The following is a 23,569-nucleotide window of genomic DNA, read 5'->3' on the forward strand; positions in this document are numbered from 1 at the left end:
AAAGGTCAGCATTGCTCTAGAGATTTACAGTCTGCAAAAAAAATAAAAGCAATGCAGAGAAGCAGGGACAGCCATTCTCATTTTTTCCTGGAGGAGAGCATCCCCCACACTCTCCTCATGGCCCCCAACACCTCCTTGTTCCTCAGGCTGTAGACAATGGGATTGAGCATGGGGGTGAGGATGGTGTAGAAGACAGCCAGGTTCTAATCTTCTGTTGGTGAGCGGACATTCTTGGGACAGAGATAAGTGTAGACAAAAGGAGCATAGTAAAATGTCACCACGGTTAAATGTGTGGAGCACGTGGTGAAGGCCTTTCTTCTCCCCTCTTTTGAGCGCATGTGGAAGACAGCAAAAAGGATCCGTCCATAGGAGGCCTTGATGCCAAGGAAAGGAAGGAGGAGAAACAGGCCTGTACTCAAAAACCGAATATACTCAAAGATCCAGGTGTCCATACAGACCAGAGGCATCATGGATGGGACCTCACAGAAGAAATGATTGATGGCCCTAGACCTGCAGTAAGGAAGATGAAGGGTATAGGTGGTATATGCCAGAGAGTGAATGGACCCCAGTATCCAGGTTCCTATGATCATCTTCAAACACTTTCTTTTACTCATGCGGACAGGATAGTGGAGGTGGTGGCAGATGGCCACAAAACGGTCATAGGCCATGGAGGCCAGGAGTAAGCCTTCAGAACAGGCAATGGTGGCAAAGAAGAACATTTGCACACCACAGCCCAGGAAAGAGATGCTCCTCTGGCCAGAGAGGAAGTTGTATGCCATCTTAGGGACAATAGAGGAGATGTACATCAGGTCCATGAGGGAGAGCTGGCTGAGGAGAAAGTACATGGGGGTGTGGAGCCGGGGGTCCAAGAAGATGAGGGCAGTTATTCTGGAGTTCCCCACCAAGGCAAGAACAAATGCAAATATAATAAGGAACAAAAGAAGAAGGCCAGTTTGGTTTGGGGGTAATAGCCCCAACAACATAAAATCCTTTGAAGTTAGGTTCCATTTCTCCATGGAAACACACTCCTTTAATTTCTTTGAAATATAAACAAAATAAGAACTTAACCTGAAATGAAACAGAAAAGGAAAAGAAAAAGGAATCATCTTTATTAGTGTTTGTAAAGAAGGGATTAATTTTTCTCCAACAGTGTAGCTTTTGTTGAATTGATTTTGAGACCTAAACTCAATGTCCCAGTCCCAGTTCTCTCTGGTAACCGCCTCAGCAAGTCATAGACAAATGTAAGGTCTTAAGATATAAACTCGAGTACCACTTGTGTCAAACCCAGTGAGGTAGCTGGAGCCTTCCTGCCTGATGACTCCCGGCAGGAACATTCCTAGGACTTTGCACCAGGCTCAGCTCCGAGGAAGCCAGGATCCTGCTTTCCCAGCTCCCCAACTCAGCACTCAGGTTCACCACAGACATGGCCTGTGGGGCGCAGAAGTGCCCTGTGTGCTTGAGTCTGCATCCTCAGTGACCTCGCCTCCTCCACACCTTTAGTGCCTGCTCTCCCCTCCCCACTGGCACTGCTGCAGCTGAGTAAGCCAGGGTCTTCTCCCAGAGCTGTGCTGCTCACCTCCTAAACAGAAGCTTCTCTGCTGGCCCTCAAAATGGGTCACCACCCCAAAGCCTTGTCCTTCAATATAAAATTTTTTTGTGTCCTGTAAGATCTACCATAATTATAATGTGCCCTCTGATAGTTTCTCTTCCCTCCATATTTCTACTTGCTTATCCCCTACGAATTCTAAATCAATCATAGAAATTCATGCATATGTTTTCTTTTCTTCATATAAGAAATAATACATGATAAAAGTGACAGATCAAATAATGTGGAAAGTAGTTTTCCCCAGTTTTTTTAACATGCAGAATTTAATATGACTTATTTATACAAACATGGAGTGCATCTTTTTTGAATTAAGATTCCAGTCTTATGGTTGTACATCTTGTGGAGTTTCACTGTGGTGTATTCATATGTGAACATAGCAGCCTTAGGTCAGATTCATTCCACGTCTTTCTTATTCCCTTTTTTCTACCTTGACTTGGTTCACTTTTGTCTAAGCCACCAAACTTCTATTCTTCCTCTGCCCCCTTGCTGTGAGTTAGTATTTGCATACAGAGAGTACATCTGATCTTTGAATTCGAGGTATTGCCTTATTTCACTTAGCACATTATCTCCACTTTCATCCATTTACTGGCAAAACTCACCATTTTTTCAGAGCACCATTTAGAATCTGCATGGTAAAGAAAAATGTAGCATGAGTATAAATAAGGGAGATGCACACTCAGATATTCTTGTTTCTATAGGAATCTTAGATGTACCGGCTTTGTTTACTAGTCTTCTTATTACATCATTTATTATAATGTATTCATAGCCCCAATTCTGTAAATTCAGGCATTAATAACCTCATTTTAAAAATATGAACAATAGAATTTATTGATGTGAATAATTACATTTTCAAATTAAGTCATTTAAGTATCATACTATGAGTCTATGTGCCTACTTCTTAAACACTTGCTGATCCCTTAGAAAATGCTTAATCTGTATCCTACAATTCACTCAATTCAATTTGTGTTAGTCTTGATCTCCTTTAGAGATCATACCTAATTACATGTTTGAGAGGAGGTAGGAGCACATGGATCTTGGGCTGTTGGTTTTATCTCCCTGTGCTATAGTTTAGTTCTCACCCAGTACAGGCAGGAGGGTGGATCTTATGCTGAGCTGTGCAAGTAGGAAGCATGTGAGCAGTGGTGCCTTAGGAATTATAGCTAACGAGTTTGAATTCTCATCTTCAGAGTTAATCATTAAAGTAAACGGCATTAATCATTTAGAGTGAAAACCAAAGCTAGATAAAATGAGCAAAATTCCCTTCCTAAATAATACTGTTTTGCTTTTTGTGCCCATGCTTTTACTTGGGAATTCATACCTGTAACTTCACTCTTTAGACCCTCTCTTTACTCTTTGTGTCATTCCAATTCTGGCTCTTATTCTTTCTATCATTATTCTTCCAAATATTCATGAATTGTGATTTATATTTCCAGTCTATGTGTTTTGACATCTTTATTTATCTAGACTTGGTATGAGATTTTCCATTTTATGTGTTTGTATTTTTCCACCTTAAAGAAATATTGACTACACACCCTGTCGAAACTATTAATCTGGATAGTCATCTTGCATTTCAATTTTTCAAAAGAAAGAAAAGTTATTAAGAGTTTGATGTCATCATTCACATTTAGTAACTTAAAATGAATTGCCCTACATATACCTCTGGTAAAAATAAATGAAAGTAGAAAGTGAGTTTATTGGGAAAATGTGAAGGCATGTTGATAGTTGTCTAATTGACAAATAGCAATAGGTAAATATACATGGTCAGGAGCTCAACTGGAGCACAGAATCACAAGACAACAGGAAAGTTGGGTGATTGGCTTCCTAACTTTATGAACAAAATTCATGACCTCATAGAGAGGATAAACACAAGATCCTCAGCATGGGACACATTTGGTTGTTCAAATTATGGATTGATTAATGGCAGTGTTCTTGGCTATTGACTTTGTTTATGGTTAAAATAGACAACATTCCACACTCTGGAGCTCATAGTTAGTGGGTGACACAGACAACAGAGCAGCAGATCAAATGAATGCAATGAGGTATGTGCACATTAGTAATAGCAAGAATTATAGAGCAGGGAGGAAGGACAGAGGGACAGCTGGGCAGAAGCATTGAGGAAGCCACTCCAAGGAGGTGCTGCTAGAGCCCTCAGGCTCTAGAATACTCTGCACAAACTGAAGATCTGGGCCAGCACTGGAGGGAGCCTGCCTGGGTCATCAGGACAGCAGCAGAGACAAGAGGGCTCTGGCAGCTCAGGCCCTAGGGCAAGTGTGCAGGAGGAGTGAGGACTTAGACTCTGCTCTGGACCAGGTGAGAGGCCAGTGAGTTTGACATGAGGTCAGGTCCCCTTCTGGAGCTCACACAGGAGGCTCTGGTTGAGAAGAGAGCTGAGAGGAGGAGCCCACAGCAGAAATGGGGCAGTGGGCAATGAGGACAGCTAGGACTACCTGGGTTTAGCAAAGGAAGCCAAGCATGCCAGGGACCCTGAGGCCTGAGCACATCAGCAAACTGGGTGCTGCTTAGGGACTGGGTGGGACCCATTGAATCTTCTGTCTCTGCCCCCTGACTCGGGGTCTATTGCATAGTAGGCTCTCAGCAGTTTTGCTGATTAACTGAACCAAGTAATAGCCTCAGAGTAAATTAATATAAGAGTTCAAACTAATGAAATGTCAGTATATAATTTTTTTGGGGGGGGATCAGTCTATAGTATCTGTGCTTTGAAAAACAGGACATGAAAGACTCCTGTGGTAATTCCCCCCTTCATTAAATCATCCAGGTTCAATTTCAGAGGAATAAAGGTGTCAGCATAGCTGGTAGTACGAAGATCTGTATACACAGTCTCCTGCAAGTTTATGTCTTCCATGGTCCAGTCATTTATTAGGAATACCTATATTTTTATTGAAAGTATCACATACAGAGTGTTAAAAGATGTTCATGGCAATTGGTATGTTAATTTCTTTTTACATTGATTGAAACCATATGATTAGAAAACCTTACCACCCAAATATCTTCTAATTTAAGTTAATACAGATTAACTTATCACAATAATAGTATTTTGACTTACATTATGTAAAATTCTTGAGACTGGGGTCTGAGAGAAAAAGTTGTTTTTATTTACAACATTCCCACCAAATAGTCCATTGAATTCTTTAAATTTTTAAACCCCAAGCTGTGCTCACACTCTGCCAGGCTAAACAACTAGGTCCTGACACTGAGCAGCTGGTCTGGATCTCACCCAGCTCTCCTGATGTGAGGAGCCAAAGGCACCAGGAGGGAGTTCTCAGAACACACTCAGTGCCCACAGCTCCCACCTCTAGTATTCTCTTATGCTGAACTCTCAGAGCTCCTCACCTTGAGAGCTGCTTCCTTATTGCTTTGCTCAGTCATCTCCCTCTGCTCTTCCCTTGTTCCAGTAAAACAGACTCAAACATGCCACACTTACTTCTGGAGAGTGGACAGAAGGATGAACTGCTGCCTCTGATGCACAGAACCTTCCTCCTTCAAGCCTTACATGTCCTTCTTCCTCTAATGGATCCCAAGGATCCAAGCCCATGGGAGAGAAACTTGGTCATTTCACCTGACTTTGCTAGCTTCAAGGTGAACTTGGTTGAAGTGTGGAATAAATCAGCCAATCTACTCAGCTGCCACCCTCTCCTGCTGCCCAGAATTAGTCTCAAGAGGGATGAGCTCAGTCATTCCAGAATAGGATGAGGAGCTGTAGGGGTGTTAGGTCATGTCTACTAAAACCTCCCATTTGGTAAGTTAGAACTGAGGATCAACAAGAAGCAGTGTTGTGCTGGGTGATATCAGCAATAGTAGTGAGAGCAATTACCTTCTATAGTCTAGGCAGATTCTTAAGCAAATTATTGGCTGTGGTGTCTGAATTAAATTATGATATGACAAAATATCTTTTTCTATATGAGGAAAGATATTAATTGATTTGTGAAAATGTGAATGAAGAAAGCAATTCTCCTAAAGTAAATGTTGACTTTGAGGTTTTGTAATAAAATGAGGATTTGGAAGCATAGTGGTTTCTACTAGGCAGCTCCAGACACTGACTATGAGATCAAACTGGAAAAATCCCTTCACACTTTTCTGTCTTGTCAATGTCTTTGTTTTTAGTTTTTGGTATAAGAGGCTGAACCTAGTGATGCTTAAACAATGTGCCACATCCTCAGCCCTTTTTCTATGTTTTATTTTGAGACAGGATCTGACTAGGTTGCTCTGGGCCTTGCTAAATTCCTGAGGCTGGCTTTAAACTTGTGATCCTGCTCCTTCAGCCTCCTAAGCTGCTGGAATGACAGGCATGTGCCACCAACCCTGACAGTTGTCAACTCTTTAAACAAGACCAACTGGAGGGACATTCTGGGAACTCCATGGAAGTATGCATGCAGATGTTTGCTCCCTGTTGCATGGGTAGCAGTGACAGACAGGACGATCTCTTCCTGTCCTGCAAACCACAGACTGGTACACCAGGGAAGCGTACATTTCATGTCACCTATGGGACTTAACTGTGACCTGGATCTCATCATATATAAAGAAAATATTCACCCTTTGACTTTCTGAGTCTGTCTTTTTTAGAGAGTATTATGTTTTCTTGTTTCATCAATTTACTGTCAAATGCCATAACTTCATTTTTCTTTATGGATGAATAAAACTCCATTGTGTATGTATAGCACATTTCCTTTATTTATTCATCTCTTGAGAGGCACCTGAGTTGTTCTTACAATATAGGTATTGTGAATTTTCCCGCTATAATCATTGATTTTCCTATAGACTTTTCATGAACTTCCACACAGCTTTTAAAGTGGTTTCATTAATATACAATCCCGTTAACAATGCATGAGTGTATTTTCCCCATATCTTCACAAGCATTTATTATTACTTATATTCTTGATAATGCCTTTTCTGACTTGAGTGAAATGAATTCTCAATTTTCTATTTCCTAGATTCTTATGGATGTGGAACTTTCTTTTTCATGTATTTGTTGGCCATTCTATATCTACTTTTGAGAAATGTTTGTTTGGTTCTTTTGCCCATTAATGCATTTGTTTATTTGGTTTTTGGTGGTAAATATTTTGATTTTTTTTACACATTCTTGATATTAGAAGAATAGCTGGTGAATGTTTTCTCTCTTTTTGTAGGCTGCTCTTCATACATTATTTTTTAAAATTTTTGATGTGCAGAGCTTTTTAATTTGGTGCTGTCCCACTGATTGACTCTTGCTTTTATTTCTGAAACACTAATATTTTGGTTAAGAAAGTTAATACCTGTCATGATACTTTGGAGTGTTCAACCTATGTTTTATTCTAGCATTTTAAAGTTCCTGGGGGTAATTTGTTGATATCTATTGCACTTTGAGTTTGTTTTTTTCATAGTAGGCATCTAGTTTTATTCTTCTGCAAATGGACATCCAAGTTTCCCACCACTTTTTGTTAAACAGACTGTCTTTTCTCCAGTGCTTTTGGGAACTTTGTCAAGTATCTGATGACTTTGTGTATGTGAGTTGTCTCTGTGTCTTCTATTTTATTCAATTGTTCTTCATGCCTGTTTGAGACCAATATTATGTGGATTTTGTATAGTTCTGTAGTATAATTGAAGATTTGATATTGTGACACTTCCTGCACCACTACTTTTGTCAAGGACAGCTTTGTGTACTCTGGGTTTTTTATTCTTCCAAAAGAGTTTTAGGGCTATTTTCTCTTCTTATTTGAAAATGTCATTGTTATTTTGTTTTGGGTTCCATTGAATCTGTATATTGCATTTGGAAGTATGGACATTTTGGCCATAATAATTCTACCTATCCGACAAGGGCAGTCTTTCCATTGTCAATGAGTTCTTGAATTTCTTTCTTTAGTGTTTATAGTTTTCATTGCAAAGGTACTTAAGCTTTTTGATTGAATTCATTCTAAAATATTTGCTTTTGAAGTTATTATGTATGTGAAAGTGTTCCTGATTTCTTTCTCACAAGATTTATTATCAGACTACGGGAAAGCAGTTGTTTATGCCTTTTGTTCTTGTGTCTGGCAACTTTGCTGAATGTATTTATCTGTGTTAGAAGTCTTCTGGTGGAGTTTGAAAGGTCTTCTAGATATAGGATCATGTCATCAGGAAATAGATAATATGAATTATTTGTTACCTATTTGTATAGCCTCAGTTTCATTGCCTTGTGTCATGTCTCCTGAAATATATTCAAGACACATGTGGAATAGTAGATGTAAGAGTGTCCATTCTTGCCATGTTCCTGATTTTAGAGAAAATTCTTAGTTTTTCCATTCAGTATGGTGTTGGCATCGGATTTTTCATTCATTTCCTTTAAATTGTGGAGGTAAGTAAGTATCTTGTATTCCTTTCACTGTTGTGGTAAGTTTTTTCCACATATTCAACATTAATGAATACTGGATTTGTTGAATGCTTTTTCTGCATTTATTGAGGTGATTATGTAATAATTGTCCTTAATTCCACTTATGTGGTGGATTATACATATTGATTTTTGTGTAGATCCAAACCTGCATAACTGGGGTAAAACTTGTTCATGGTGGACTTAATGTGTTTTTACATGTGATTTGGTCATATTTTATCTTATTGGGGGATTTTGCATGTATGTTTACTAAGTACATTCTTCTGAAGTTTTCTTTTCTTGATGTGTCTTTGTCTGGTTTTGGTGCCAGGGTGATACTGGCTCCATAGAATGAACTGGAAGTGTTTCCTCTCTTTCTATTTATGGAATAGTTTGAGTAGGATTGGATTATTTTAACTTTAAGGTCTGGTAGAACTACTGTGGGAATCCATCCAATCCAGCATATTGCTTTTTAAAAGGCTTTTGTTCTCTGCTTCAATCTCATTGCTTGATATTAGTTCTATTTAGGTTTTCTGTTTCTTTCTGGCTCAATTTACGAAGGTCATATGTGTCTAGGAATGTTTCCATGTCTTCATTTTTCAAACTTCTTAGAGTATAAGTTTTCAAAATACTTTCTGATTATCCTCTAGATTTCAGTAGTGTCTTGGTGATATTTCCTTTTTATGTTAGATTTTGTAATTGAGCCATTCCTTCTAGTTTTTAGTTAGTTTGGCTAAAAGTTTATGAATTTTATGTGTCCTATCAAAAATCAACTCTTTCATTAACATTTTATGTTGTTGTTGTTGTTGATTATCTTAATTTAATAGATTTTTGTCTCTCCTTTCAATTATTTCCTGTATTCTACTGAATTTGGGTGTTGATTTGGTCTTTTTTCATGTCCCAGAGATGTAAAGTTAGATTAGTTATTTGGTGTCTTTCTATTCTTTTAAGGTATGAACCCAATGCCATGAATTTTCCTCTTAGAACTGTATTTATACTTTCTCAGAGATTTTAATAAATTGTATCACTATTCTCATTTAATTTTCAGTATTTTCTAATTTCTCCCCCGATTTTTTCTTCTATCAATTTATCATTCAAAAGCATATTATTTAATCTCCACATCTTACCATAGTTTCTGATTTTTAAGCTATCATTGATTTTAATTTTATTACATTACTATATGCATGTATAAATTACCACAGTGAATCTTATCACCATGTACATCCAAAAGACAGCAATTTTTAAAGACTTTAATTAAGTAGCAGAAAGATCTGTGGATGGGACAGAGGGACAAGTAGGGGAAGTACTGGTGACTGAATTAAAACAAATTATATTCTGTTCTTTTATAATTATGTCAAAATAAACTCCCATCATGCATAATTAAAAGGAATGCACACAAAATTTTTGAGAATCTTTATGAAAAACAAGACAACTAAAGGAATGCACAACCTTTTCAATAAAATAATAGCAAAAAAATAAATTCCAAACTTTTGGAATGAAATTGAAATTAAAATGCAAGATATATTTAGAATCCTGAATAGGAAAGATTTAAAAAATCCTCTTTAAAATAAAAATGCCTAACCAATATAATAAAGATATAATTTTAAAATCCAAAAAAAGAAAAAGTACATGTGCATTTAGAGGCAAGGCAATCAACTGATTTTCCAGGCCAGTCAATAATAACCAAGGGGAATTGGAGAAATTCTGAACAAAATAGGTACCCAACAAGAATGTCATGCCCAGGAAAACTACCTATCTATCAGGCTTGGAGATGAAATCAATCTTTTCAATGACAAGAAGAAACAAAAACAATTCACAATGATTAAGCCTGCATTACAAAATTATATATTGAAATATTTCATCCCAAATAAATGAAAAATAGACATCAGAGCCATCCTAGGGTCCAATCCTACTAGAAGAATAGCAATTGTAAGAAGAAACAAATCTGAATTAATTATTAGAAATAAATCAAAATGGCAAAAATACAAATCATCTCTCTATAATAATACTGAATGTAAATGGTCTAAGCATTCCAGTCAAAGACTTAGATTGGCATAGTGGTTTCACAAACAAACAAACAACAACCAAAAATCACCCACAATATTTTAAAAAGCCTTAACTGTGAAGACAAATCTCTCAAGTTGAAGAATAACCCATGTGTGTTGTTGTCAGTATAAAAGAGGAAATGCTAGCATGGGTCACTGCATAACTGGGTCATTCTACCCAAGAGCTGGCCACAGCAGTGAGGACATGTATGCCTGCACACTGTATCCTGCCACCTGAGATTTTCCAACTAATAAACCTCAGCATTTCTCTTGGAATCCTTACATAATAGCTTGAATTTTATTTAATATCACTTATAGTGATTATTTATTAGAACATCATTCTCCAACAACAGATTTTTCAGGTGTAAAAATGGATAGAAATGTTTTTCAGAAGATTAAAATTATCTCACAAGGGATTCAGGGGACAGAGGAGGGGAGAGAAAGGGGGGGGGGGTACCAGGGAACAACTTTGACCAAAATATGTTGTTATATTATATGAATGAATGAAAATACACTATTATGTATAATTAAAATGTGTCAGTGAAAAAAGAAAATAAACAAGAACTAAAAACCTTGTGGTTATATAAAACCTGATATGCAATATAACCTTAATTACTGAATAGTTTACAAAAAGCTGTAATAAAAAAAAAAGCTTTCAATTCTTATATAATGGAAAAAACTTCTTATTTAATGGAAATTTTCACAATAAAACTATTTGAGCATACATACTACCTAAAATTAGGTAATAAATACAATATATCAAATACTCAAACTTTTACTCATGGTTTTCTTAGGCTCATTTTATTGTAATTTTGCTATTGAAAAGCAAATGGAAAAGAAATTATTATATTCAGAGACATTACTATGTGCCATTACTGTGCATATATTGAATAACAACACATGAAATACAGATTTCAGAAACTACCAGGCACTGAGCAACATTGTGGCGATCTGAATGAAGACCTTTCTTCCTTGCCACACCAATGCAGCCCTTGACTGAGGCCCTATTGTGTCATTACTGATGTGGCCTCTGTTGTCCACATCTCAGGGATGCCCTCATCAAGAGAAACAAATCATTACCCTCAACACACAGGAGGTTGTCCCCTGGCTGATCCTTAGTCTCCACAGAGGTCTCCATGGTGTGAAGAGGAGAGGAGTGATAAAAATATTCATTTCAAAAATATTCAAGCAGTTTCCTCAGAAAAATGCTTTGTTTAGGGATGACTTCAGGACACACTGCTCAGCAAGGCAGTGAGTGAGTAAGTGTGCTGAGGCCATAAAAGGTATGAGCCTATTTATTTGTTATTTTTATGTATTACCTAGGAAAACTTTGCTTCTGAAATGGACTTGAAGTTGACTTTGAGGTCAAGAGCTCTACTTTTAATAGCTCTGTGTAGTGGAAATCCTGGGCATGAAACACAGAAAAGAGTAAGTGATTTTGAGCTAATTGATAATTCCATTGTCAGGAAGGGAAGGGAGGTGAGGTAATGGAAGGGCAGCACATGACACCTGTGAGGAAGCTTCTGACGGAAAGTGAAGCTGGAGACTGACTAGGCCCCCAGAGCCCATGTTCACAGTAAGGAGTTGATGTCCCATTTCTCACTTGGATTTTCCTTTACTTGGTTTTTGCTTTAAGTTTGTTTGCTTTGCCATAGGACAATTGATTACATAACACCATTTGTAATCTTTTTAAAAATATATATTAGTTGTAGTTGGACACAATACCTTTATTTATTTATTTATTATTGTTCCTGAGGATGGAACCCAGCTCCTAACACGTGCTCCATGAGTGCTCTACTGCCACAATCTGGCTGGGCACAAATCATGAGCCACTGAAGCAGGAACAAACTTTATTTCTGAACTCCACCAGCACACTCCACACACACTCCCCAGGAACTCTCCCGAATGCCACTGGGTTCCTCTAGGAACCAACAACCGGAAATATCCCTCCTCCGGCACTTCCCCAACCAATGGGAACTCTCTGGGAATCCCCAAGAGAACTCATAAGGAACTCAACGGGAAATCTGCCAGAACTCAAAAGTCATCATCTTAATGGCTCACTAGCTTCACCTCTCAACCACTACTACTGGCAAAAATGCCATGTGTCATCCTGACTGGGCTGTGGCCCTCAACACTCTACTTTGAGCCACAACTCAACAGTAATCTTAATGCTGTTTTCCTCTACTAAATTTCCTACTATGGCTTCATGGTATTGCAATTAACTACCTTGAAACTACTATTGTTGATTGTATGTGAAATTAATATGTTCGTGGTTGTATGAGCTAATTGACAATAGTTAGAATTACCAATGTATGGAACATTGACCAGCTTTTTTAAAGTAAAAGGCACATGAAAATGATACAGGTAAATTTGTGATTTGCACTTGGGTTAAGTTTTATCAAGATTTTGTCTGTAAAGCCAATATGTTTCAATTGTGAAGCGTTGTGCTTTCAACTTTTGTACCTCGCTTGTTTTATCCTTTGGTGCAACAAGAGAATATATTAAGAAGTAATAGTAATATGTATACTAGAAACCACTAAGATTTCTTTTTCAGAATTGAATTGGCACACTTTTCAGAAACAATTTGGCAACTATGTTACTGTACAAGCTGTGTGGTTGACAGCATAGGGATATACATGATGATAATTACATCAATGCTCTGATCTAGTCAGTCATGGAAATTCTAAGTGTGGCAGCTACATGTGCAAGATATTCATAAATATTTTCACAGACACAGAGTGTATAAGTCATCCGGTTCCTCTGTGTTCTACTTCTAAGGTACACACTCCAGTATTACATTCACCAAACATGTGGACATTCCTTTTAAATGAAGGGCTAGAATTAGATTAAATATAAAACTAAATGCATTCTCCAGTGAAGTTGTAAAATAAAGCAGAATAAGCCCAACTTCATTTCAAAAGAAAATTCAAAGGATATGTTCTCAAAATTGGTTTTTATCTCTCCATGAAAATACTTGTTTACCTACTTACTATTCATCTATTAATGGTGCTTCAACATTCTGGAAAATCATGGGGCTATGTAACTTTGGAACACAGAAACATTTACTGGTGTCTTGGAGTTTTGTGCCCTCTATAAAATATGATTCTTCAACATTATACCCTTCTGAATGGCTGAAAATTCATATTATTTACATCTTTCATCACGTTGGTTTTCTACGTCCATCTACCCTTTCTAACAATGGTTAGACAATGTTTAGAACTATTACTGTATGGAGAGCTGTGAACACATATGAAGGGAGAAACTTCTCACAGAATCCCTGCAGGGATTCTAGGACTATCTGTGTCCAGAAACCAGGGGACACTTTGTAGTGCAGTCTTCTAGAGTTTCCAGGACAGTCAGCACACAGTGCTGTGAACTGTAAATAACTGAGGTAATGCAAAATGGTTCTTCTCTATTTACAGATGCATCTGCAAACAGCTTCTTTAAGGACTGACTCTAGCTCTATGGGATCCATAACCTAAATCTTCCTAGTAAAATAGACCTGGCTCCAGATTTACTATGCAAGATCCCATTCATTTAGAAACAGGCAGCCCTTAGTGAGATTAATTCATATTTATCCCCTCCTGGGGACAATTTGTTATTGGGAATAACACAAATTATCACATAGATCCCTCAAATCCTTTGAAGATAATTATGATAGTTTCAAGTCTAGTGAAAGGAGAGTAAAGCAGGTGATACAGGAAGCAGGAGGATGCTGAGACAAGTCCCTTTTCAACACTAGGATATCACCATTTGGGCTTAAGGAAGTCTTTCATATTCTTTCTCCACAATTTGTTAATTGAATGCCATTTCTATTTTAATAAATTTTGTTTCCTTTTCTTTTGTAACATTTTATGCTTGATTTAAAACTGAGAAACTCAGTTTTTTTTTTTTTTGATTCATTACCTAAACAACATGTCTACACTATAAGATGTACCTGGCAGTTATCAAAAGCTTACATGTTTAAATCTTTATATAATGTAACATAAGCTTGTGTTGATAAGGATAATACCACATGTGTGTATCGACATGTAAATTATAGGTGATTTCATACATATGTGTAGATCTTAATAGCTGGAGGGCTGGGAAAGTTCATTGAAAGTTTCTGAATCTCATTTATGTCATTGTAAAGTGGAATATCCACACAAGGTCCTGTTAATGAGATTAAGTCTTGTTGCATATTGGAAGGAACCCTGTTGCATTCAAGGAGCCAGTATGAGTCAACATTTAAAAAAAAAAAAATCCCATGCATCTGACCTTCGTATCATACAGTACACAATGCAGATTTGAAGCTCTTTTCTGTACTTACTATGAAAACTTTGGATGCCTACATTTTCTCCTGTGTGCAGGCTATTATTTCAGGGTTCAAGACTGTACAATTCTAGGGGAACTTAAGAAAATCAAATCAAGTTAAAATATTATCAAGGGCAGCAAATAAATTCTTACAGCTATTTAGATGTCTAAAACTTAAATTGTCAAAATATCGCAACAGGATTCATTTTCAAATAAGAATAGATGTCCTCTTCACATCATTAAAGTAAATGCACTGTATTGAAAGGTGCTCTCCTGTCAGACACAGGTTTTTTATTTACATACTACTACATGGTAAGTGTCATTTTGGAAAACTGGAACATGGATAATGAAGGTGCTGTACTGACAGCTGTGTTTCACAAGGTCAGACATCAGTTCTGATGCTGCTGACATTTGTCCCTGTGGCTGTATGTGCCACCTGCTCTCCTCTGAAGCCCTGAATGATTTCCACTGAGTGTGCCACCCCATTCTGCTCATCATCTCTCCTGTGGACTCCAGACTACTCTTTAGTGTCTGCTCTGCTTTCTCGAGGTGCATCTCAGAGGTGGAAGAACTTGATCACTTAATGATAGCAGCCTTAATGTTTCAAAGAATCACTAAGCTCTTTTTACTCAAGAACAAGGCCTTTTCACATTGCTGCAAAAACAATGATGTCTCTAATTTCTCTGCACCTTTGTCAAAATATATTCTCTGCTTTGTTTCCTGATTAACTTTCCAAGTGAATTGAAATTAGTGTCTCTTTGAGTTTTATGTGCATTTCTTTTGTGATTTTAGAGAAAATACTTTTAGTTTTTCTCCATTTGGTATGATGCTGGCTTTGGATTTGTTTACAATATTGAAGTAAATCCCTCTATGTCTCATTTTTCCTGCATTTTTAATATGAATGGGTGCTGGATATTTTGTAGTTTGCATCTATGGAGATGATTATTCTTTATTGAATTTAAGTGGTGAATTACATTTATTGGTTTGCTATTTCAAATGAACCTTGCATCTATGTGATGAAACCCTCTGGATTGTGGTGTATTACCGTTCTAATATGTGTTTGAATGTAGTTTGCTCATATTTTATTCATAATTGTTTCTTCTCTCTCCCTCAGGACATTGGTCTGTAATTTTCTTTCCTTGATGTGTCTTTGTCTGGTTTTGGTATCAGAGTAATACTGGATTCATGAAAAGTGTTGGAGAGTGTTCCTTTTAATTTCTTGAAGAATTTGAGAAAGAATAATGTCAGTTCCTCTTAAAGGTCTGCTAGAACTCAGCTGCAGATCCCTTTCATCTTTGGCTTTTCATTCTGGATTTTAATTGCTATTTCAATCCCATTACTGTAAATTTTTCTGTTTATGCTTTCTATATCCACATGGTTCATGTGGGATATATCCTATGTATCTAGAAATTTGTAAAAGTCTTTTAAATTTTCCAGTTTCCTGTAGTATAAATTTTCAAAAGAGTTTCTAATGATTCTCTGGAATTAATAAGTCTCTGCTGTGAAATCTCCTTATTAAGCTTAATTTTACTTCTTGCATTTTGTCTCTCTATTTTTGGTTAGTTGAGGGTTTATCAATTTCTTAATCTTTATCAAGAACCAAATCATTACATTGATCTTGTGTATTTTATTCTGAATCTAATTAATTTTGACTTCAATCTTATGTTGCAATTATTTGTTATTCTTTTCTAAGGCTTCAAGATGATATACAGGCTAATTTCTTTGGAGTCTCTATTTTAATGTAGGCATTCAATGGTATCAATTTCTCTCTTAGAACTGCTTGGATAATTTTGTAATATTTTGATATTTGTGGGTTTTTTCTCCTTGTTTCCTAGAATTTCTTGATTATTCTTCTTCTATTATCAATTGCTAATTGAAAATAGGAATTGCTCACTCTCCAAGTTTGTATGATTTCTATTCTTTTTTGTGTTTCTAGTTTCATTCCAATATGATATCATAAGGTGCACAGGATGATATCATTTTCTTTGTATTTTCTAACACTTCCATGATGACCTAGAATGTGATCTATTTTAGAACAGGGCTGGGCTTTTTAAAATCCAATGTCTCTATGCTCCTCACTCAGTTGCCAAACTTTGTGGCTGGGAATTTGTAAAGCTGGTTATACTAGCTCTCAGCTTCCTGTCTCCCCATGTAGGGTGGGATGATGGGGAATAATGATAAACTGTTCTGATAGCAGGATGGTGCAGTCCTCAGTTAGAACTTCCACTAGTTGGGGTTTGGTCTTGGCTGGGTTTTGGGTCTCTGTGGGTGAGTGTTTGAGATTTGATCCACACACTTGTGGCCAAAAAAGAAATGAATATTTTCTTCCTATCTTTCTTATCACAATTGTGGGTCAGCAGTGTGATTCATGTGGGATGAAGTAACAATTAACTTATAAGTATTACCTCAAAGTCTTTACGTGTTTTTTCCTACCCTTAAATCTAGAGGGGAAAAAAAGCACTTCCTTTAAGTAGTAGATGTTATATCCATCTCTGAACACTGAGTACTTAAGACATTGTAGTGGACACAGATGTGGAAGTGTCCCATAAGTTTGAAGCCAGATTGATATTTGGGCCTTAAACTGAGTTTTTTTGTACTCCTTTTACAGAACTCTAAACAATCGTAAAACAATGTTACCTTTCAGCCAAATTTAAAACATTTTTTAATCCTCTTTTAGCACTATAGTCACTGCCCTAACACTCCAAAGGACTTCCTAGCCACAATTCAACTGATATTTACAGTCTAATTGTATCACCCAGGATTTTCAAGTGAAAGAGAAAGAAATTAATCTGCATTGAGACAGAAAAATGAACATCCTAAAATACACTGGTTCATAAAATCTTCAGACACACAGAGGAACCAGGCTGGATGTGTACACTCCAAGAACAATGCCCAGGCAGGAGGCAGAACTAATAGCAGATGTCACCTGGTCAAACCTCAGCTCATGGGGTGTGGATCCAGGGGTCCAAGAAGATGAGGGCAGTCATTCCTGAGTTCCCCAAACAGGTGAGAAGAAACACAGAGATGATCAGGAGAAAGAGAAGTAGGCCAGTTTGGTTTTGGGGTAACAGCCCCAACAAAATGAAATCATTTAAAGTTTGGTTCCATTTCTCCATGAAAACCTAGTTTCTCACTCCAGGACTGTCAGGTCAAGGGACCTCAAGACAGCCCATAAGCACAGGTTTGGGGTGTGGGGGCAGGGCATGGGTTAGGAAGGAGCTGGGCATATTCAAGGAACTGGGTGTTGCTCACATCCTGGGCATAGCTCCTGGAATTGACCAGGCAGATAGATTAGAGAGGATGGGTCACAGTGACTCTATGCACATGGCTGTACCTGAGATGTTGGATGTTAAAATTAATGTGCCCTCTTAGAAGTAAAATAACTATTTAGATATTAGGACATCAGAGACCCCATGTCCAGCTCATATGAGCCCCTGCTGACAAAGGCCAAGGAAGGTCTTTCGGTGAAGGCAAGAACCATGGCAAGTATTCCATCATGGAGTATGAAAAAGGCAAAGAGAAAACTATGGCCTTGGTAGCTGTGCTAGATATAGCTTCTTTATGTATTGTGTGCCTAGAGAAAGATTACATATGTAAATAACACTACTTCCTAGGAGCCATTTGGATTTCAATATCTCTAAAACAATCAAAACTAAAATTTAGAAGAGTAGAAATGGGTTTTTGCTGTTGAGTTTTCTGATTTTTTATTGGTACTTGGGATTGAACCTAGGGGTGCTTACTGGCTAGCCACATCCTCAGCCTTTCTTTTTTCTTGAAACAAGGTCTCCCTAACATACTGAGTGAAATATCTATTTGAAAGTGTTCAGAGTATAATTCTTTGTTCCAAGATTAGGAATCATGGTGAGAATAACAACCCATATGTGATCACGAAGGAGAGGACTACTAGGCACCCAGAATTGCTGGATATCAGGAGACTCTGGCCCCATGTGGTTGTAGGAAACTTGAAGTGTATGCAGTGCAAGATGCTAATGGGATATAACATAAAAGTCACGCAATGTTGGAAAAGGTAGAATGAAAACAAGAGATATAAGCAAAGCGAGAGTATAATGTCAAATATACTAATTACAATATTAAATATCAGTATGTTACTACATTAAAATATGTGAACTAACATTATATTGAATATTATATATAAAATAATATAATGTCAACCTTGTTAATGTTAACATTTGTGTTTTCAACTAAATAAATATATTAATTATTAATGTAGATAAATCTATATAGTAATTAATATTTCCTTTAATTTGATTTAAACAGGTCACTAGAAATCTAATTACATATGTAGAAGCACATTATAATTCTATTGTTGAGTGCTGCACTGGGGTGCCCCAGTCTGCAAGGAGAAAAGCCATACAGAGGAGAAGGGATGGCCGTGCTCACTTCTTCCTGGGGGTGAACATCCCACACACTCTCCTCATGGCCCCGAGCACCTCCTTGTTCCTCAGGCTGTAGATGATGGGATTGAGCATGGGGGTGAGGATGGTGTAGAAGACAGCCAAGTTCTTATCTTCTTCAGGTGAGCGGACATTCTTAGGACGGAGATAAGTGTAGACAAAAGGAGCATAGTAAAATGTCACCACGGTTAAATGCGTGGAGCACGTGGTGAAGGCCTTACTTCTCCCCTCTTTTGAGCTCATGTGGAAGATAGAAAAAATGACCCGTCCATAGGACAAAGTGATGCCAAGGAAAGGAAGAAGGAGAATCAGGACTGCACTAAAAAAAATCACATACTCATAGACTGAGGTGTCCGTACAGACAAGAAGCAACATGGCTGTGATGTCACAGTAGAAGTGACTGATGGTCCTGATTCTGCAGTATGGAAGATTAAGAGTATACACAGTGTGGACTAGGCCATTGAGGGAACCTAGTGTCCAGGACCCCAAGATCATCTTCACACACATTCCTTTGCTCATATATATGTGATAATGGAGGGGGTGACAGATGGCCACAAAGCGGTCATAAGCCATCGAGGCGAGGAGTAAGCCTTCAGAACTTGCCATAGTTGCAAAGAAGAAGCTTTGTACACCACAACTCAAGAAGGAGATACTTTTCTGGCCAGAGAGGAAGTTGTACACCATCTTGGGGACAGTGGAGGAGATGTACATCAGGTCCATGAGGGAGAGCTGGCTGAGGAGAAAGTACATGGGGGTGTGGAGCCGGGGGTCCAAGAAGATGAGGGCAGTCATCCCTGAGTTCCCCAAACAGGCGAGAACAAACACAAAGATGATCAGGAGCAAGAGAAGTAGGCCAGTTTGGTTATGGGGTAACAGCCCCAACAAAATGAAATCATTTGAAGTTTGGTTCCATTTCTCCATGAAAACCTAGTTCCTCAAATTCCTGGAATGTATGTAAAAAATAAAAATCGAACATTAGACATAAATCGAAACAGTAAAAGAGAATAAAAATGAATTGCCTTTATTAGTGTTTGTTTAAAATTAATTGTTGTTTATTTTTTCAATCTGTACCTTTTTCTTGAATTGATTTTAAGACCTGAATAGAATGTTCCTGCCCCAGTTCTCTCTGGTAACCATCTTAGCACATCCTGGACACATACATGGTCCTGGAGTACAAAGTCTATACCAGGCTCAGGAAACCCAGTGAGGTAGCTGGAGCCTTCCTGCCTGATGACTCCTGGCAGGAACATTCCTAGGACTATGCACCAGGCTCAGCCCTGAGGAAGCCAGGATCCTGCTTTCCCAGCTCCCCAACTCAGCACTCAGGTTCACACAGACATGGCCTGTGGGGCGCAGAAGTGCCCTGTGTGCTTGAGTCTGCATCCTCAGTGACCTCGCCTCCTCCACACCTTTAGTGCCTGCTCTCCCCTCCCCACTGGCACTGCTGCAGCTGAGTAAGCCAGGGTCTTCTCCCAGAGCTGTGCTGCTCACCTCCTAAACAGAAGCTGCTCGGCTGGTCTTTGAAGTGGTTCACCATCCAAAGCATTGTTCTAACACTGTGAAGGTACTGTGTATCCTATACAATCCACCATGAATATATTGTTTTCTCTGAGTATTGTCTCCTCCCTATTGAGGTTTCCAATTTCTGAAATTCTAAAAACACATGGTATTTCTTTGTGCAAGCAAATATCACATGATAAAAATGACATTAAAATAATATATAAGACTTTCATTCTAGTTATCACAGCATCAAACATAACTTCTGTGGTGATGGATTTACAACACTGGTTTTGATAATGAAAACACACACTCAGAGGCTTTTTCTCTGAATTAGTATGATAATTCAAATAATGAAATGTGAGAAGACAATTTTTTAAATAGATTTGTAGTATATGTGCATTAAAAAGCAGGACATGAAAACTGTTTGTGGTACTTTTCCACTTCTTTTTATCCTCCAGGTTTAATTTTGTTGTTAGTACCAGAACCTGAACACAAGTTATTCTCTAAGTTTATCTTCAATGGTCCCAACATTTATATTGAGACCTATTTTTACATTTATATTTTCAGATACAAAGAGTCTAGAGTATCATAAAAAGTTTGATTTTGGTTACTACATTCATTATCTTTTTTTCTTAAGTTGAAAACTTTCATGCTGTCAGACAAGGGATGATATTATTCACTCCAGTACCCCATTCATTTCTAATTAAATTTTAGGATCTGGGAAACTGGAGTTACATATGAGGGTCTATTTCCATGGATGACCAGCAACTTTCTTCATAGGTTATTGGACCTTATTTCATGTGCCAGAATTTCTTGAAACCCCACTCTCTTGGTTACACTAAAACCTGGGGAGTACTGCTTCCGTGACTACAAGGGTGTCAGGATGATGGTCTCTCTTTGTCATTTTACTGGGCATACTGCTCAAATACTTAGAGTTGAAAGAAATATCCTTCACTTGACAGAACCCAACACATATCACTGCATCAAGTGTAGGTGGCTGAGTTCATTTTGCAAAAGAAAGCAATAATAATTAATACAATGAGACTTAATGTACTTGAAAAAGAGTTAGACAATCAGCCCACAACCAATAAGCCAATTGTTTGTCTGAGCCTCAGCTAACTCATTCCCAACAACCACACCTGAGATCTGTGATAATGCAATTAACTGAACACTGTGTTTAGCACAGAGTAGGTCTCACTCTCTTTTCTTCTCTTTTCAATGGAGAAGACTCCAAAATTTAGACCTTAAGTGGGGAAGACGCAGTGAAATGAAGATCACACTCAGAGTGCATCACATTCTGGAATTTTAACAGGTTCACACCAATTGATTTTACATTTAAACTGACTCCTGTGTTTTACAATTTGTTATGGCATGGCCTATTCTTTGCGCAAAATAAATGTTTCCTTATGAAAAGAAAACCTCCAAAACATCTTCTTAGTTAAAGCTAACCCAAATCAACTTAGTACAATGATAGTATTTTGACTTACATCATCTGAAATCTGGTACTGAGTTTGAGAGAAGTAGTTGTTTTTATTTACAATATTCCCACCTAATAATCCATTGAATACTTTGAAATATTTAAACCCCAAGCTGTGCTGACACTCTGCCAGGCTAAACAACTAGGTCCTGACACTGAGCAGCTGGCCTGGATCTCACCCAGCTCTCCTGATGTGAGGAGCCAAAGGCACCAGGAGGGAGTTCTCAGAACACACTCAGTGCCCACGGCTCCCACCTCTAGTATTCTCTTATGCTGGACTCTCAGAGCTCCTCACCTTGGAAGCTGCTTCCTTATTGCTTTGCTCAGTCATCTCCCTCTGCTCTTTCCTTGTTCCAGTAAAACAGACTCAAACATGCCACACTTACTTCTGGAGAGTGGGACAGAAGGATGAACTGCTGCCTCTGATGCACAGAACCTTCCTCCTTCAAGCCTTACATGTCCTTCTTCCTCTAATGGATCCCCAGGGTCCAAGCCCAGGGAGAGAAAACTTGGTCATTTCACCTGACTTTCCTAGCTTAAAGTGAACTTGGTTGAAGTGCGGAATAAATCAGCCAACCCACTCAGCTGCCGCTCTCTCCTGCTGCCCAGAATTAGTCTCAAGAGGGATGATCTCAGTCATTACAGAACAGGATGAGGAGCTGTAGGGGTATTCGGTCATGTCTACTAAATCCTCCCATTAGGTAAGTTAGAACTTGAGGATCAACAAGAAGCAGTGTTGAGCTGGGTGATAACAACAATAGTAGTGAGAGCAATTACCTTCTATAGTCTAGGCAGATTCTTAGGCAAATTATAGGCTGCATTGGCTGTATTGTATTATGATAAGACAAAATATCTTTTTCTATATGAGGAAAGATATAAATTGATTTGTGAAATTGTGAATGAAGAAAGCAATTCTCCTAAAGTAAATGTTGACTTTGAGGTTTTGTAATAAAATGAGGATTTGGAAGCACAGTGGTTTCTATCAGGTACCTCCAGACACTGACTAGGAGATCAAATTGGAAAAAAATCCCTTAACACATTTTTTCTCTTGTCAATGTTTTTTTTTCCATTTTTGGTACAAGAAGTTGAACCCAATTGTGCTTAAAAAATGTGCCACATCCTCAGCCCTTTTTCTATGTTTTATTTTGAGACAGGATCTCACTAGGTTGCTCAGGGCCTTGCTAAATTCCTGAGGCTGGCTTTAACCTTGTGATCCTGCTCCCTCAGCCTCCTAAGCTGCTGGAATGACAGCATGTGCCACCAACCCTGACAGTTGTCAACTCTTTAAACTAGACTAATTGGAGGGACATTCTGGGAACTCCATGGAAATATGCATGCAGATGTTTGCTCCCTGTTGCATGGGTAGCAGTCACAAACAGGACGATCTCTTCCTGTCCTGCAAACCACCTATAGGTACACCAGGGAAGGGTATATTTCACGTCACCTATGGGACTTAACTGTGACCTGGATCTCATCATATATGAAGAAAATATTCCCTTTGACTTTCTGAGTCTCTCTTTTTCACAGAGTATGATGTTTTCTTGTTTCATCAATTTACTGTCAAATGCCATAACTTCATTGTTCTTTATGGCTGAGTAAAACTCCATTGTTATGTATAGCACATTTCCTTTATTTATTCATCTCTTGAGAGGCACCTGAATCTTTCTCACAATATGGGCATTGTGAATTTTCCCACTATAAATCATTGATTTTCCTATAGACTTTTGATGAACTTCCACACAGCTTTTAAAGTGGTTTCATTAATTTGCAGTCCCATTAACAATGCATGAGTGTATTTTCCCCATATCGTCACCAGCATTTATTATTACTTATATTCTTGATAATGCCCTTTCTGACTGGAGTGACATGAATTTTCATTGTGGTTTTAATTTC

At 38.0% G+C, this 23,569-nt stretch overlaps 2 protein-coding genes across 2 annotated transcripts; both read right to left on the reverse strand.

Moving 5' to 3' along the window:
• Positions 1-203: 203 nt before the first annotated feature.
• On the reverse strand, positions 204-845 carry LOC139705872 (olfactory receptor 2L13-like). Its single transcript, XM_071612769.1, has one exon. It carries the CDS (start codon positions 843-845, stop codon positions 204-206), a length of 642 nt encoding a protein of 213 aa, XP_071468870.1.
• A 17,836-nt stretch (positions 846-18,681) lies between these two features.
• On the reverse strand, positions 18,682-19,491 carry LOC139705874 (olfactory receptor 2L13-like). The gene has a single exon (XM_071612770.1). The coding sequence runs from the start codon at positions 19,489-19,491 to the stop codon at positions 18,682-18,684; it is 810 nt and encodes a 269-aa protein (XP_071468871.1).
• Between the last annotated feature and the right edge of the window lie 4,078 nt (positions 19,492-23,569).

The sequence above is a fragment of the Marmota flaviventris genome, chromosome 5, assembly GCF_047511675.1.
Source record: "Marmota flaviventris isolate mMarFla1 chromosome 5, mMarFla1.hap1, whole genome shotgun sequence".
Classification (NCBI taxonomy): domain Eukaryota; kingdom Metazoa; phylum Chordata; class Mammalia; order Rodentia; family Sciuridae; genus Marmota; species Marmota flaviventris.